Genomic DNA, 18,743 nt, shown 5'->3' with positions numbered 1-18,743 from the left:
TCTTTTACACACTTTCTGCTTCAGAGGTTCTCCGTTCATTTTATATATGTCTTTATGCAGACTCTACAGTATAGCTGGGATTTTCCAAAGTGCCAAGGGAGATAGATGCCCACCTCCAATTAAAAATCACCAGGAGAAGAACATGCAACACCCTTAGCTGCTTATGAAAACCCACCCTGTATCTTTGGAATTATAGTGGAAACATAATGGGAAACAGAGTGGTTTGATTCTGGTATCTGCATTCTTAGATACTCAGCAGAGTATCATTTAGCTGCTTTGTGGGGAAAAAAAACTTTTTTATCTTTAATGCCAGAGGACAAGGTAGGAAACAACAAAAACACGACAGACTGAAAGCAGGGAGTCACAAGGCTGCCCTGGAAAGTCTAATAACTAGTTTTAAAATGACAAGGTAAAACTTTCCACTAAAAATATCTGAGAGCAGGGAATAATTATCAAGGAGGGGAAGCTCCCATTTGCTTGTCATTTTTTTAAGTGTCTTCCAGTATACAAATTGAGTCAGAAAGTGACTTTCCCATGAATTTGTCCTACTAACATGCTCTAGCTGCCTGGATGGCTCTTCCGCTTCACCTCTCTTCACTGAGCTTGATTTTCCCATTGTTTTCTCAGCTAAAACTTTGCTCCATTGTAGGCTTTCTTGTATCTTTTCCAAATGGTTTAAATCGAGCATTGAAGGAGCTAGAAGGGGCTTGATTCATACCCATTTCACATTGATAACAGCACTGATTCAATGGACTGAGGCCTGATTTATACAAGTGTAAGTAAGAGAAGCATCAGATCCACAATACATAAATAGAAACACATTCACTGCATCACCTTGTTATCTGGGAAGTATACTTTCCCCTGCATCATATTCACTGCTACCATTAATTTAACTCCCAGCTCAGGGTGTAGGCACACTGGATTGGATTCTCCACTCCCTTGCACCTTGTGAAGTCATTTACATCTGTGCAAAACGTGCGAACTGGTGTCATTTTACACCCGCACTGCACAAGCTGTAAATGACTCCAGAAGGTGGGAAGCTGCACAGAATCTGACCCCAGTAGGTCAGTATGAGGAAGCTTGTATTGGTGTTATCTGTGCCTCACTGGCTTTGTGAATGAAAGTCTGCAGTCTCCAAGGCTGAGAATTCAAAACCTCTCATGAGCAATAACCTTCACTCTTAAGAAATTGACTCTATTGGTACTACAAAGTAAAGTCATAGGAAACACTAGCACAAGGAAACAGGGAGCGTCTTTCCAGGGGAAAAAAACAGGAATGAAAGGCCACTGTGCTTAGCAGGACATCTTCACCGACAGTCTGAATTTTCCTCTAGCAGAGCAACAGAGGAGGAGCATTCATGTTTTTGAGCCAGTTCCTGTAGACTTTTGGATCAAATACCTGCTGCATCCCGTGGATGTCAAGAGAAAAGGTGTTAATTATTCCAATTAACACAGGAAGGAATCTCAGGAAGACAGGACAGAAATGATCCACGGACAAGCTAACAACAGCATGATTTTCGGCAGCACTTGTTAAACTGGTTGGATGATTTGTTGTTGATGGACTTGTGAACCACAAGATTATGCTATCAAACAAGCGTTTGGCATTGTTTCGGAAAGCAAAACTATGCAGGCTGTGAATCAGAACAAAGGAGGGCATGCCCAAGGAAACCTGAATATTGTACCTAAGCTATATGGAAAACTGTTCCCTATGAGGCTTTGGGAAATCTTCCCTAACATTTCTCTGATAGATAATCTTTCTTTTGGGGACAAATTCAAAATTTTGATAGCATTAACATATATTTACGAATGGAGGAAGGCAGTTTGGGTGTGGGAGGGGTCTCAGGGCTGGGGGTTGTGGCACAAGTTGGGGTACAGGCTCTGGGAGAGAGTTTTAGCGAAAGAGGGAACTCGATGCAGGGAGTTGGGGCATGGGAAGGGTTTGGGGTGGTGGATCCAGGCAGTGCTCACCTTGGGCGGCTCTCTGCAAGCGACAACATGTCTCTGCTGCTCCTAGGCAGAGGTGTGGCCAGGCGTCTCTGCACGCTGCCTCCGCCTACAGGTACTGCAGAGCCTGCGCTCGGGGCAGGACGGGGCAGTGCACGGAGCCCCCATGGCCCTTCCTCTGCCTAGGAGCAGCAGGGACATGTCACCGCTTGCAGGGAGCCACCCGAGGTGAGCACCGCCCGGATCCAACACCCTGAAATACCAGTTTCTAGAGCTTTCCGCTTGGTAAAGTGCTGGATAACACAGCTTTTACTGTAGTAACCACAGACAATGCCTCCCGTCATTCATGCTGCCCCAAATATACACATCCCTCCATGACTCAAAGCCTCACCCAGCAACTTAGCTAACCAAAGAACTTGTTGAGCTCACCATTTCCAGGAAATCCTAGGAACATATACATGGGCTTGATTCTGTTTTCACTTGGGATCAGATCCTGCTCCCACTGAGGCCCATTGGCTTCCAGGAGAACAGGCATTTACATCAAATTTTCAAGTAGCATTAACTCTGTTTACTTCAGCGGAGTTACTCAGGATTTATCCTGGTGAGAGAGCAAAATCAGGCCCCAGGGATCCATCTATCAATTCTCCGAGTGATTCTAGATACACCTGAGACCCATGGGAATAACTAGCAGTACTGTAATTTCTAGGAGAGTTTATTCAAAATGAAATGAGTTTGCCTTTCAAAGTGCTCCTTGGGCACCTTCCCCAGCTCACCTTTTCTCCTTTGGGTCCGCTGGCACCCGGTGGGCCTGTGCTGCCCTTAATGCCCTGAAAACAGAACAACAACATAGCATGATTGGCAATGCAGAGGAGACACAGAGCCTTTGATCCAGCCCTTAGCACTGGACTAATTTTGCCAGGGCATGGCCTGTAGCTGTCTAGTGACTTGGGATACATCTACACTGCAATCAAAGACCCCCGGGCATGGCTGCAGCTGGCCCAGGTCGGCTTGTGGGGCTCAGGCTGCGGGGCTGACAATTGCAGCGTGCACATTTGGGCTTGGGCTGGAGTCTCGGCTCTGAGACGTACGAGTGGGGTGGGTCTCAGAGCCGGGACTCCAGCCTGAGCTTGAACATCTACACTGCCATTTTTAGTCTCGCAGCCCGAGCCCTTTGAGCCTGAGTCAATTGACCCGGGCTCTGAGACTCGGGACAGTGTAGACATGCCCTCGAGGTCTTAGTGACTCAGCCAAGACTAATGTAATACGGAGAAACTTAAAAAAAAAAAAAAAAAAATCCTGTTAATCTGAATAAAACCAAAGGAGGTGACTTTGTGCATCCGATGAAGTGATCTGTAGCTCATGAAAGCTTATGCTCAAATAAATTTGTTAGTCTCTAAGGTGTCACAGGTACTCCTTTTCTTTTTGCGAATACAGACTAACACGGCTGCTACTCTGAAACCTGTCTTTGTGCAGACAAAGGCTTTAGTTAAACGTCCTCTGACAGGGGAATGGAGCAGATCATCAATTTGCATTGTCTGGCATCCGGTTTCTGGGACAAAATACCCACCCCTATGGGAATTCAGCCTGCAGCCCAAGAGCAATTATAAAGTACCATGAGTGTGTTTAACTAATGGAATTAGCGGGCCCCTACTGCACTGGACTATGAAGGAGGAGGTTGGCAGGAACAGGTACAAGAGGAAGGGCTCCTTCTGTTCTGCTTTGTGGGGAGGGGAAAGGGGGAGGCTAGAGCAGTGGATCTGTAAGCCATTTCCCTCTTCCCTGCAGTCATGGGGGCTGCTGTAGTCATGATGAGGCAGCAGCAGCTGCTTCAGCAGTTAGCCTGGTCTTGGGGAAAAGGGAGGGTTTCCTGATTCTAGTCCACATGCCCAGCCTATGCATGAAGATAAAGATTTGCCTCTCTGCTGGCGGCCCAGACCCAAAGCAGGTGGAGAAGCCCCAGAATGCAACAATTCTGCAAAGGTATCACAGAGAAATCTCTCCCCAGGAAAAGCTAATGATCAGCTTCTGCCCTACTATGCTATCACAATTTCTCAATTCAACCAGTGTAGCCAGAAATTTTAACTAGTTCTGTAAATAATTTAATGGATACAGCAGAAACAGTACATTAGGATCCCAGTGAGGTGTCGTGTCTCCTCTTCTAACGATACTGGCTAAATAGCAACTAAATACAAATAAAAAACACCATAACCCAGGTTAAAAACTGACTGAGGCAATGATCTGAACTCTCAAGGGGAAGCAGAACAGAGCTATGGCCTCAGAACCATATTATTCCATGCAGTGGGAAGAGTAAAGTCAACCATGGTTAAGTCTGCTGATGACCCCATAACTGGAAGGGAAGTACAAACAGGCTGGCAGAACCAAATTGCTAAGTAACCTGGAGAGTTTAGGTGTAGGGGATTCAGGCAAGTCATTCATAGAATCATAGAATATCAGGGTTGGAAGGGACCTCAGGAGGTCATCTAGTCCAACCCCCTGCTCAAAGCAGGACCAATCCCCAACTAAATCATCCCAGCCAGGGCTCTGTCAAGCTGGGCCTTAAAAACCTCTAAGGATGGAGATTCCACCACCTCCCTAAGTAACCCATTCCAGTGCTTCACCATCCTCCTAGTGAAATAGTGTTTCCTGCATTAACCTGAAGACAATATGTCAAGAGCACAGTGGGGGAAAGCTCCCTAGTCTATCTTCTCTGCTTTGCAGTGTTCTAAATTCTGTCTGCATCATCTCTGCAACACTGAACAGTGCATTGAGACAGAACGTTTCACTAACGAATTAATGCATGTTCAAATCAGATACATTTTCAATTTATGCATCGCACCACTCCAGAACTTTGGGCTCTGTGCAGTCATTAATATAAATACATCCAAAGCTCATTCGCTCAAACAGGCTTGACTGCACCAGCCTCCCACTGCATACGGCCACAATGGCAGCACAGAGCACCAGGAGGCACGCTACCTTGAGAGGCAAAATGCTTTATGAAGCTCCTGGGCACATGAAAGTTGGCTTGCTTGCACTGCAGTGATTTGCACCCACTATTTTCAAGGCCCAGCTCTGTCACTGACCTTGGGCATTTCATAGAATCATAGGGCTGGAAGGGACCTCGAGTGGTCATCTAGGCCTGTCCCTTCACCTCTGTGTGGCTCTGTTTCATCTCCCATCCTTTATGTGTCTTTTCTATGTAAACCATACGGTCTTTGGGGGGTAGGCCCTACCTCTCACTGTATGCACAGGGCCTCGCATAAGGGAATCCCAATCTCACTGGGCTCCTGTGAAGGGGTGTTCACTATACATCTCACCTGCAGGCGTTAAGGTAGCTTGGAAGGGGCTAATTAACCTAGTAGGCTGCACTTGGGTGGAGAATTAGGCTGGATAAAGGAAGATGGAACTCAACTGGGCTGGTGTAGGCTGGGCTGGTGTAAAGCTGGGAAGTGGAGACCAGAAGAGACTGAAGAGGAAGTAGGCTGCAGTCATTCCCTGGGAGTTGGGAGCTGGAGCTGGACCCCATGGGTGGGCCAGAACACCGAGAAAGAGACGGGAAGTAGGAGGGAGCGCAGGGAAATCGCAACAAGGTCTGGGAGTAAGCAGACGGTGGCTACTGGACAGACAGTGCCTGTGCTGGGACCTGGAGTAGAGGGCAGGCCCAGGTTCCCCTACCTGCCACTGTGAATGTGGCACAGCCTGTGATTAGCGGACAGCCTGGAAAGGCAGCTGGCCAGTTGGTCCAGAGAGAATTTGCTACCCTGGAAGAGGAAACACATACAGAGACCTGGCCGCAGGGCCAAGTCACACAGAGGGAGCGTGCTGAGTCCCAGAGAGTGAAAGAGGCTACAAGAGTGAAATGGAAGAAGAGAGTGTCAGACCTGGATGGAACAAATCCCCAGAGCAGCCAGGAGGAGGTGCCCTACCAGTGAGTGTACCCTGTTACAAACCCACAAATGCTATTTTAATATAAATATTTAAAGTAATTAATGCCTATCTAATTAGCAGCAACTGGATGTTCTGTTAGCAATCAATGGAAGGAAAAAGACCCTTTCCAAGGCTACCATCTTGGTTAACCATGTTTGGAAGCTTTGGTGATGGAAAAAAAACTCACTTATGACAACCAAAACCAGAAAATGTAACCCTATTGTGAAACATGGTTCCCTTTCCTTGAAAATTGTAACTCCAGTAGTCAGGGCACTCCACTATGATTTGTAAATTATTAAGATGTAGCAGTTTTTCTCCCCTACCACATTTAGTGAATTTCCATATTTGTTGTACATAACTTGTATTGTTACTTAAAGCTCAAAATCAAAACAATTAACACACAAACAAAAATCTAATGACATAACAGCCCCGGCATTACCTCTGGAACTGATCTAGCTGTAAGCAGAGTACTGAACTTTAGCACAACAGGGAGACAGTGAAAAAACTCGGAGGAGTACTATTGCATGAGACAGTATATATCAGCACTGGGCACAAGAAGACCAGACTGCAAGACCAAAAGGAGACTTGATGGACAGACTCTCCATTGCCTGTCCCCTTGTGACAGGGTGAGTGTAAACCCCTTCCATCCCATCCAATTTGACCCTGTTTCACATCCACTTTGCACAGGAAGAAATGACTACACAAGGTGTGAGGCAATGGAAAAAGAAACGGCCTGAGGGTTAATTTTAATAAACACAGATGGAAGAACAAGGGAACCACGCTGCAGCGTGGTGTGTACAAAATTAGCCACATAACTTACATTTGAGTTCCACCATCGAGCCTATCATTAATTCTGCAAGAGCACACATTCCCTTTGGTATCAGCTCTCCTACGTCCAGTGCAAATGAGCACAGTATCTCTTCTGAAATCCCATTTTAAAAGGGCACTAAAGATTTGCTGACAGCTTTGACTCAAGTGCTAGGAAAATCTTTCGGATCCGTAAGTATCTCCACATAGCTGCTGAAGCACAAGGTGACATTAATGGTTAGTTTCCTTGCAGGAAGAAGGGCCTGGAGGCTAGATGTGCGACACAGACTGCTTTGTGTGTACTAAGGCTATAAAGGCAGGTCTTGAGGGATCACATTGTCATTTCCTGGCTTTTGAATGTCCTAATGTTTGACAGCTAGTGCTGGAAGTCAATAAAATATTTTCCTCCATAACTGCATTACCACAAAAAGCGCATTCTTTAAAAATAATCATATGGCGATTCAACTCTCCACACTAGGAGCACAGCACTCCTGGGTTGACGAGACATTGGTCAGGGTAGAACAAGGCTGCTTAGCATAGGGCCCAGTCCCGCTAGAACTGAGTGCGCAAAAAGATCTTGATGATTTTAGGAGATGCCCTCCTGCTCCTACCGTTACAATACGGTAGCTGTCTGGGATAAGTCCCATTTCAGCAGCCACCTTCCCATTCACTGTGCATTAATGCCTAGTTTGAAGAACAGTCTCTTGCTCCCAAATATTCACTCCATACCTGTTTCCCTTCTGCACCTGGCTTCCCGGGGAACCCATCAAGACCTTGTTCTCCCTAGGAAAAAAGAAGAGAAAGGAAAAGGTAACTTCTAGTTAAAATTGTTTATCACTCTGTTGCAAGAGACATCTCAGTCTGCACAACCTTCCATGCCACTCACCCATAGAGCTGTGAACATGAAAAGTGATCTAAGTCTGGTATTCTGGGAAATACATTTCTGAAGGGGGGCGGGGTGGCATGTCTATAGCAAGGAGGTGAACTGAGTAGTCGCCAGACAACCTAGTATATATTTTCCATTTCTGATTTCTGTAATTCTTAGATTTCCTACCACCCTTTTTTCATGAATAGGAAGAAGCATCATTGCCCAGTATTGGGGAATAAGGCTCGTCAGTCAGAACTCCTTTCTCCAGTTTCCCAAGTGCTGTTACTAGGAACTTCACATGTCTAGTTTATCACACAACCCAATCCATTTCTGAACCAAAATTTCTATCTTAGTTGTTTTTCATGATACTGTTCCCAATCCTTCAATCCTTATTCAGTAAAAATCCACCTGAGGGAAATGGCAGGGATACTTGAGTAAGGACTAATTAAAGATTTCAGGGCTGAGCCCAGTAATAATACTTTGCATTTGTAATATGGTTCTTTTCATCTGAGGCTCTCAAAAGGATGGCCTTGGGGCAAAGGCAGCAGCCAGATTCAGAAGATCTGGGTTCAATTCCTGCCTCTCCCAAAGACTTCCCACAAGACTTCATCGCTATGTGCCTCAGTTTGCCATCTGTAAAATGGGAATAATTGTACTTCCTTCCTCCCAACTTTTGTCTGTCTTATATCTGTTTAGATGGTAAGCTCTCTGAGGCTGGGACTGTCTCTTACTATGTGTTTATTCAGCACCTGGTCCAATGGGGCCCTGATCTAAGCACCACTATAACAGAATTAATATTATTACGATTAATCATAACAGATTTTGTTCATAAACAAATTCTATCACTAGAGGGAGCTCTTTGTAACTAAATATTATTTAGAGTTTTGCTTATAATAATAAAAAAGCTTTATGAATCTCAGTTGTGATTTATATCTCATCATATAAATGTTTGACCGAAGCTATTATCAGTAAACCTGTACTTATAGCATTAGATTTAAGTACCTGATTTGTTAGGGAGAGAGAAAGTGTGTGTGTGTGATTGCTTTAGCATACTGAAAATGGATTTCCAAATCAGTTAATTGATGGAGAGGTCATATTTTAAGAATATCTATAAATCTTGCATCAGAAATGCTGTTTCGGCCTGAGAAGCTGCAGGGCTGGCATTACACTGCTCTGCACAGTATGTGACATAGCAGCCTGAGGAAGGAACCTCCTAATCTTTATCTATTGTAATTATGAGCTTGCCTCAGTCCAGTTTTACACATATCACACACACACACACCCCTCTGCCTGAATTAAACTCTTTGTATTCTGCAGTGTAGACAGTTTGAGACATCACAACTTTACAGAGTGCTGATCAACAGAGTACTGCACCCTCCCGAGCATCTTTTTTGGTGTATCTATGACATCCGCGTAGTACCTCATAAGATGGATTCATTGCCAGAGGAATGAAGGGCACACACAAAGAGGGCTGAATAATGATATGACGCTAGACCTGGTTGAAAATTTTCCAATTCAAATTATTTTTGTTTTGTTTTGTTTTTGTCTAAAAACAGGCTTTCAGCTGAAATGAAAATGCTCACTGTTGGTGAAATGTTTCATTTTCCAAAATGACAGATTTGGCGGAAAGATTGGTTTTTCTTCTTTTTTTTTTTCCCAAATGAAAATCAAACAGAGGACAAAAGGCACGTCTTCTGAATTTTCCATTTCAATAATTGTGGTTTGTTGTGGTAAAGATGGACTGACAATCAAAATGATAAGAGCTGGAGGCCAAGACCTCTGGAAAAACCCTTGCTCAGAGGTTTAGCCATTACTTGGAAATGCAGAAGATACCATCTAGCTGGAAGGAGCCCAATACCATTCTGCTGTACAAGAAGGGTGATCATGAAGATCTAAAGAACTATTGTCCAATATGCCTGCTCTCACATGTCTACATGCTGTTCACCAAAATAATAACAAACCGACTCCCTCAGAGTCTGGACGAGCAGTTGCCGAGACAGCAGGGAGGCTTTCAGAGGAATTTCAGCACAATGGATCACTATAAACCAGCTATTGGAACGCTCAAGGGAATACAAATTCTCTTTATGTATTGCCTTCCTTGACTATGAAAAAGCATTCAACAGCATAGAGATCAATGCAGTGTTGAAAGCTCTTATACAGCAGGGCATTGACACAAACTATATCAAACTATTAAAGGAAGCAAATTCTGACTGCGCTACAGATATAACTTTATTTGATACTCCCCTTCGCATCCCAGTTAAGAAAGGGGTGAAATAAGGAGACATGGTTTCACCGAAACTCTTCACAGCCAGCCTCAAAATGGTAATGAGGCAGATGAATTGGAAAGGTGGAATCAACATCAATGGAAAGCAGTGAAACCAGCTCATATTCATGGATGATATTGTGTTGATCGCCAAAAATACTATCAAACTACAGAAAATGCTACGAGAACTCAACACAAAAAGCAAAAAGCAACCAAGTCAGACTGAAAATTAACCGTTCCAAAATGAAATTGATGCGGTCTGATACCTTGCCAAAAGCCAAAATAACAATCAAGGGAGAAAAAATAGAAGAAGTTGAGCAATATGTCTATTTGGAGCAAGAAATTAACATGCGCCACAATCAGGAAGGTGAACTATGGCGAAGAAAGAAAGCGGGTTGGTGCGCATTCAATTCTATCAAGGATATCCTCCAAGGAAAAATCAACAAGGCAACACGTGCCAGCCTCTTCAACTCAACAAGACTGCCAGCAATGTTGTATGGCAGCGAAACATGGGCGCTGACGAAGATAAAGGAGCAGTGACTGTTTGTCATGGAGAGGGCGATGGAAAGAAGAATTCTGGGAATTTCAATCTGCAACCAAGTCCCCAGTGAAGTGATGAGACAGCAGAGTGGAGTGCAGGATGTTGTTAAGAGCAAGCATAGTAAAATATGATGGGCCAGGCATATAGTGAGGCTCACTGACAGTCGATGGACAGCATTTGTTGCCAAGTGGTACCCACGGGAACTGAAATGACCACTCGGCCAACCTCCAAAGAGACGGGAAGATTTTATCGTGAAAATACATGGCCATACATGGAGAAGGAAGACCAGGATACAAGAAGAATGGAAAACATGTTGTGATCCGCGCAATCTATACAAGGGCTGAAGGACAGATCAAACAAGGTGATCAAGGTTTGTTTCTCTCTACCTTCTATCTTCCAACTCTTGCCTGGTGAAAAAATGGTCAAAAAAAGTGAGAAAGCGGGTGAAAGCCCATTTTCTAATATTTTGTTACTAATTTCCAATGTCTATTACTTGGAGAGCAGTAACAAAATATTGGAAATATTACTTTCTGAAATAAAGAAATATTTCACTTTCAAGGGTTACGTTTTTTTCCTCCTCACTTTTCTATACTTTTTTTTTCTCAGTAGAGAAATGGCAAAAAATCTGGGAAAGTGGTGGTGGGACACTGCAGTTTCCCAATGGGAAAAAAACTGAAAGGTGAATTTCTAAATCAAAAGTTCCCAGCTGAAATATTTTGAAATGTCCCAGTTTTCTGGTCAGCTCTGTATGACAACCATATCCTGCTCAATTAAAGGTTCTATTAATCTTGCGTTTCTGTGTATAAACTAATCGCTACAGGTTTCAAGCTGGAATCAATGTTCCAGGGAAATCTCCTCCAGATTTCTGACCAGGACTTTGGACTACCATTACAAAAGACACCGTCCTTAGAGAATTCAACCCAGGTTTTACATGAGCTTGCTGCATGCTGGGACAGAACTTTGGGAGTTAGTGACTACTGTATGCTGGCTCTCCTCAAGTTCAGACATGATCAATAAGGCTCAAAGTTATGTACTGCTCCATAAAGTCTCAGTGCTTTGATTTAAGGTGCTCTCAGTGTACAGTGACATAATAGCCTTGTGGGAGATTTCACCTTCCTCTGAAGCATTGGGATAATGGTTTGATGGACCAATTTCATTATAGAGACTAATGCTCTAATTTAATATAACAAATCCTATATTCCTTAGGCTGGGAGAAGCATAAATGACTTTTAATAATGCTTTAACAACGGTGTTGTAAGTTGCAAAAATTTAGACTCAGATTTTTCAGAAGCAATAAGCGGTTGCAGACGGAAAAGCAGACAGGGAGAGATCTTTGGCCTGGTTCTTAACGCCCACTACTTTCTCGGTAGTTCCAACTGGTAGAAATTAAAACAAGGAGTATAAATGTCCTGAGTGGAGTATCTATGCACTGTAAATGCACAATTGTTATAGCAGAGATCTTGACTTTTATGCATAGGCCAGGAGGGAAAGAAAGAAGGTTTAATTGTGCAAATCCCTCAGAATGAAACAAAACCCAATTCACTTGTTTCTCATTTTAGTTCCTGTCTAGTTCATCAGTTCCCTGCCCCCTCACAGCTCCCTCCCTCCTCCCTACCCAAGTGATGTGGGAATTTATCCATGTTCCTAAGGGAGCCAAACACCCCCACAGACCAGACAATACTGTCACAGGAAAAGGGGCTGATGGAATGGCTAGACACAACACATCTCCTCTGGTTTGAACTCCGGGGGCGAAGGCATGAAGATTATTAAATGATAATGGGCATGTGCCCAGTTGCAATGGTGAGTACAGAAAACACAAAAGGGAATAATGGAAACTTTATTTTAAACTTTATTATTTATGATAAACAACCACATGGGTGTTGGGAACAGAGCACTGGCCAATCGGGGAAGAGAGAGAATTGGGAATCAGGCTGGACTAATGACCAGAGCTGGACTAACAACTGGTTGTTGTCTTTTTGGTTCAGGGGCCATTTTGGGGTAGTTGTGGGTTTGTTTAGGTTTTTTTTACCCTTTTTTGTGTAGTTAAATCTAGTTAAATTTCAAAATAAACTTTCATTGTTTCAAATGAAAAGTCAACACATTTAGTTTCATTAATGTCTAAAGCGAATGTTTCAACTTCTGGGGAATTTTATCTTCCTTTTAATTTGACAAGTTCAACTGAAATTGAATTTTTAGTGCATCAACTATCCCTCCCCGCCCCTACTTTTTATTTATTTATGTATTTTTGCTCTGCTCTACTGATGACTCTCTACTAATGTACCTACAGCTGGCTATCAGTAGAGGGAGCCCAAACATAGGTCAAACTTCCCAGCTAACAGAAAAAGGCCTTGCCAAACTCCCAGAATTGACTGGCACCCATCCCCTTGCTATTCTCTGCACCCCAAACCTCTAATGGACTGGCAACTCCTTACCTCAGCACTAGCTTGAACAGCCATGCCTTAATGGCTTCCGTGCTGTCTAATGTGACTGGTAAACATGGCGCAAATCACAGCGCATGTCCACCCGTATCGAATGGCTATGCCACCCCAATACAGAGACATGTGATCAGGGAGGTTTGGGCACAGGCTTGGGAGCCAAGCGATACTGAGTTCTCATCCCAGCTGTACCAGCCACTTAGCCTCTCATCCATAAAATGGGGATAATGATAGTTACCAGCCAGGGAATCCCTGTGCCCCATCAATATCTAGCTGCTTCATTGAGCCATTGACAGCCACTTATATATTGGAGCAGCCACAGATTGCTTTAAATTACACCAGGGCAGTGACCTGCAGCCCACCCTGGATAACGAGAGCTCAAAGCCACCTTAGCAGCCCAGCCTCCTGAGTTGCATTGCATGCACATCAGAGGCGATCAAGTACCGTTGATTCTACATTTATTTTTGGTGGCAGAGAGGAACAAAGACACTACTCCATAAATGCAATGGCTCAAGAAGTGTCTTTGTTCTTCACTCGATTACCTCACCACAAGTAGACTCAGCCGAGGGCCCTGCACCTGACCTGAAATAGAAGGAAATTCACCAACACAAAAGGCCTGGAGCAAAGCACTTGAAAGCGATGCCACTGGAACTATGGACTGGGAGAGCAGCCAGTGCAGACACGCACACAGAGGAAATCCTGTCTCCTTACCTGATGTAGCAAAGCCAGCAACCCATGTACGCTTGTGTTTGTAGTGATGAGACAAAATAAGGGATATAGGAAGCTGAGTGGCTCAGGGCACTGGTAATCGGATGGCGATCCCTTTATCTTTAGGTTACCAGATTCAGTTCTGGTCAGTAGCATCCAAAGTTCATTACCATCTATTAGGTGGGTGGTGCCCCAGGTGAACACATCACAGGAGCACCCGCCCTAGCTGGCACTCCAAGTGACACTTTTGTTGCCATTCTTAGCAAAGAGATCAAGGGAATGAACGGGCTGGGTTTCTGAACTCCCGTTTCATCCCCACAAGAAGTCACTCCAGCTCACAGCTGTGTGCCGGGCACTGCAGGGAGAGGCTGTAATCCTCCTCCTTCGGGGTATCAGCCTCACACCCTTCCCCAATGTTACATTCATTTACAAAGCAAAAGGCAAAGAGGGAGAGCAACCCATCACTTTCCTAGGCTGTAGCTCTAACATGATCTAGTGATACCTTGTCTCCTCGAGTTCCCTTTTCTCCTCTTTCTCCCTGCAGACCCTAAAAATGAAAAGAAAAGGGAAATTAAAAATCTTCATCCAACATGGTCCATATTCTCCTCCTCAGAGAAGGAGCTGTCTTAGTCACTGATCCTCTGGCAGTGAAGGACAACATTCCTGGAAAGATCTGCCCTGTAAATAAGCAAGGATGTCACACTGATGGGCTGCAAGAAACTGTGGTTAAGGAGAATGTAGTGGGTACAGTAGCAGGTATCACTGAGCACTGACAGCTGTTGAATAATCCCAGACAAACACGGCCAAACTCAGCCTTGTGGGTGAGTGACATTCCATTGATGCTAATTTGGGCACAGAGTGCAATCCATAGCTTTCCAATTGACTTGGAAACAGTAGGGTTTGCTGTGTCTCAGATAACTGGACGGCAGCACTTTACATACATAACATTGCTGACAAACCTATAAGTAATCAAATGAAGGAGGGGGGAGAGATTTAACCTTTCCTGTGAATAGTCACATTGTACTGTAGGTGTAGTTTACTTCTTTTGTAGCAACTGAGCAAACAACAGGGAAATCCTACGGCAACAAGACACGCACACTCAGTTGATGGTGACCCATCAGGAACCGCTTGTGTGTGAAATGTTTTACACTCTCGTGAATTCATATATTAATGAAGTATTTAAATACTTATTTTAATACTTTAATATTAAATAATAAATAATATTTAATATTTTAATATATTTTAATACTCCACTCATTTCCACATTACAGTGCAGCTGGCTTAGCTGAAAATTAATGAGAACTGCATGCCCAGGTTTATTTGGTCCGGAGGACAGGTTAGATGCTGTTAAGATTTCAGGCCATCCTTGAGTGAAATCAAACACTGGACAAGCCTATCCAGGTCTGACAGTATATTTGTGATCAAACTTCCCAGTTGAAAAAACCTGCTATTTTCTCTTGGGATAAAGTCACTTGTTTGCATTGCACACTTGACACTCCATAACATAATCTCTGCTTTCTCTCTCCCTCTCCCTTTTTCCCCCCCTTCCCGTGCCTCTCCAGGGGTTTAACATGTGCAAACATGCTTGGGAGAAAGTCAGGCAGACGTAATGTACTTGAGTTCTCCCTGGGGTTCACTTTCAAAGCTTATCCATGTCTTCTTGTCAGCTTATCAGCAGGGACACAGAGAGGTATAATTGTCACTGCTCATCTTTAGTGTGCCAGTGTAGAATCACTACATCCTGGAGTGTCCCCTCCAATTGCCTTTCATTCATGAGATCCAAGGCACCTCCAAATGTAGGCTATCTTACAGCACTGCCATGGAGTAATACCAGATGTGAGGTCACAAAAGCCTTCTGAGTCTTAAAAATTACCGGACCAGAGAGAAACTGACCATCCCACCTCATGTCTTGTGGCCAATGCCAAATGATTTGAAACAATCCACAATTTACCTCAGGGACCATGATGCACCTAATTTTGTGTGCTGGTGGAGATGTTTCCTCCTTACCTCATGTGGTACCTCACGTGGGTTCATATAACTCTTAATTTTGTCTTAGCTACAGCTGATGCTGTTAGTTGAGTTCACATAGAGAGACAAACAGAAGGAGCAAAAATGAACTCTGCAGTATCCTGTTCTAGAAAGCAGAGTCCTACCCAGCCACTTCTCAAAGCAGAGTGGAAGAGGTTAAAAAAAGATGACTCCACTCTGGTGCACTAGTACCTTGGGGCCTGCTTGTGCATCAGAGCATATGATTATAGCCCTGCTCTGCTCTAACCACGCACACCAAATGCCAGCTTGATTATGAAAACAAATGGGGTCATTACTAACAGATTATGAGCCACATCGCATGTACTGCATGGCAGAGCTGTCCTCCTTGTGTAAAAGGGCGGTTCAAGAAGCAGGAGGAAAACGTTCTCCTGACTTTCTTCAAATGTGCCTGTTGCACTATTAACACTTTGTTGGGATATGCCCAGGAGCTGCTGTGCCTGCTTGCAGCTCAACAGACAATGTAGGCAGATACCCCTTTACTTTTCAGACATCTTGGTAGTAATACCGCACTGATCCACAGCCAGGCCTAGGAAAACAACCAGATTCTCAGTTGTCCGGTAAACATTATACATGACAGGGAAGAAAATTCACAACCTTCTTCAAAAACTCAGGCCTCTATCTGGTGAGTTATAAAGGAACATGTATCAACCAGTACAGGGAGCCTTTTAATGCATCAGCCCGCCTGGCATTCCATTGAAATGCACTGCTGCACCAACAGTCAAGTCAGTACACCACACAGTACACTTAGGTGCACCTGTACAGTGCCCACATAATTGCTAAGGTGGGTCCGGGAGGCTGGGTTGCAAATTGGATACCTGTCCCAGTTTTCTGTGGATTGATGCAAATTCCACAGGGTAATCGCATGTCCTACAAGTCTAATATGCAGGGCCCCAAAGGGTTCCAAAATAGAATCATAGAATCATAGACTATCAGGGTTGGGAGGGATCTCAGGAGGTCATCTAGTCCAACCCCCTGCTCAAAGCAGGACCAATCCCCAACTAAATCATCCCAGCCAGGGCTTTGTCAAGCCGGGCCTTAAAAACCTCTAAGGAAGGAGATTCCATCACCTCCCTAGGTAACCCATTCCAGTGCTTCACAACCCTCCTAGTGAAATAGTGTTTCCTAATATCCAACCTAGACCTTCCACACTGCAACTTGAGACCATTACTCCTTGTTCTGTCATCTGGTACCACTGAGAACAGTCTAGATCCATCTTCTTTGGAACCCCCTTTCAGGTAGTTGAAAGCAGCTATCAAATCCCCCCTCATTCTTCTCTTCTGCAGACTAAGACTAGCTTACTCAAAACATCATTATGTCATGAGGTCACATCGCATTGTGTTGTGATCCAATTGTGAAGCAATGTACTAACGTTGCATCAGAAGACGCCAACACAACATTATAACATTGCAGTGTGAATATCACTACACTGTGCCACACAAGCTAGCTCAAAGTAACCCATCCAAAATGTTAGGTTTCCTAGTAATTCCTATAGACCATTCTCTGCAGGCCTAATGCCGATCTTACATACATCTGGCGTAAGTCAGAAGTAATTCCCCAGAAGTCCCAGAAGTTTCACTGTGGGAACGTAGTGGAGAGTCAGGTATCTCTAGATTGTCATATGGAAGAATCAGTTGTGGAGAATACATTGAAAATGTGGGGGAAGTTTCCAGATTCAAGGATTGTTTAGCTAAAAAATGTAACCAGAGAATCATGACTTACGGGTGCTCCGACATAGCCTTTAATTCCTGGTGGACCTGGTTGTCCCTCAGATCCCTGGGAAGGAAATAAAACATTGAAAAAGACAAGAGGTTAATTCAAAAGAGAAAAGCAATAAATAACATAGTCAGGAATTAAACAGGCACTTCCTGTGAGATGTTGAGCTGGCTTCTCTGGGGATCAGTACGAAATGCCACAAGTGCTCTTTCATCTCCTAGCCTTGCTCCCACTATGAAGCTCAAACCTTTCCCTTTGCTCCCAGTGTTCAGAAATCAGCACTGTTGTCACATCAAGCTCTTTGCAGTTTTACCACTTGGTTTTCAGACGTGCCCCTTAAAGACAAACCGACACATGCAGATTTCTGTATAAGCTGTTTCAGAGTTGTTGCTAATTGGGCCAAGTGCATGCATTTGGTACTTCCCCCTTTCTTGGCAGGGTGAGGTGGAGTCATTCTGAAAATAGTATGAATAAGACACGCACCCATAAGGCAGTATGTTTGACAGTAGAAGCCAGTTCTTGGTTATAAGCAAGCCCCAGAGTTCAGAGAAACACACACAATGCAAGCAAGCTCATGGCATCACCTTATGATCTTATGTTTGGCTGGAGAGTGACAGATGGGATTCAAACTTGTTATCACTCTCTCTTTGTGTATTCCAATACATAGTTCATAAATGAAAGACCAGGTTCTTTGGTGCACTTATGTCAGGAGGGGGCAAGGGAGCCAGTTATGATTCTCCTCCCCACTCCCCCCGCACCTTCTCTTTAGTGCAATCTGCCAGATGGGGCTAGCCAACGTAGCAAGCTCTCATGACGTGCCCATAACACACCTGGCTGCAGTGGGACAGTGCAGGAGGTGGTGTTCTTTGCTGGGCGGAATCCACCCACCAGATCAACGCAAGACGGACACACACATCAGTGAATGTAGCCCTGAGTGTTTTGAGATTGCACTGTTGGACCAACTGATTTGGTTGCTAGTTCAACAGACTTTCTTTTCCCTTATGTTAACTCCAGTTTTGGACCTTCCTAACTCATAAGACTTCAGCTTCAAAAAGAACAAGTCTTCATGTTCACCTTACACTGTCAATTTCCAGCCGCTGATATTTCCAGCAAATTGAAACCATCAAAACAAGGGTTAGTTCAGGAAGGCCCCGATCTTACAAGAAGCCTGTGGAGATGCACGGTGTGCCCACATAGAGCCATGTGCATGAGGGGGACCTACATGTTCACCGTTGGTGACCAAGATTCAAATACAAATGACCAGGAACTTGGTAGTGCTGCAGGCCCTGCTTGCCTCACAATGTGAACCATGCAAGTTAAAACGTCATTCAGTAGCATGGTTCTGGCAGGGACATTACATGACAGGATTCTGCTCCGCAAGTACCAGTCACCATTTTGGGGAGCGAGGCTATAGCTCGGTTTGCCCATAGGGGGAGTTATATTTTGAAAAAGCCAAAATATTAGCTGAAACCATGCCCGAAACCACTCGCAG

At 44.2% G+C, this 18,743-nt stretch overlaps 1 protein-coding gene across 1 annotated transcript in view; it reads right to left on the bottom strand.

Annotated features, from left to right (window-relative positions):
* COL22A1 (collagen type XXII alpha 1 chain) overlaps positions 1-18,743 on the bottom strand; it is a 328,017-nt gene that overhangs the window by 139,044 nt on the left and 170,230 nt on the right. Inside the window, exons 15-18 of the mRNA XM_043507305.1 lie at positions 17,258-17,311; positions 13,992-14,036; positions 7,404-7,457; positions 2,717-2,770 (exon numbers count right to left, since the gene is read on the bottom strand). Of these exons, the coding sequence (XP_043363240.1) occupies positions 2,717-2,770; positions 7,404-7,457; positions 13,992-14,036; positions 17,258-17,311 (207 nt within the window). The remainder of the gene's footprint in view (positions 1-2,716; positions 2,771-7,403; positions 7,458-13,991; positions 14,037-17,257; positions 17,312-18,743) is intronic.

Source organism: Dermochelys coriacea, chromosome 2, assembly GCF_009764565.3.
Source record: "Dermochelys coriacea isolate rDerCor1 chromosome 2, rDerCor1.pri.v4, whole genome shotgun sequence".
Lineage (NCBI taxonomy): Eukaryota > Metazoa > Chordata > Testudines > Dermochelyidae > Dermochelys > Dermochelys coriacea.
This window is presented reverse-complemented; position numbering and strand designations above follow the sequence as displayed.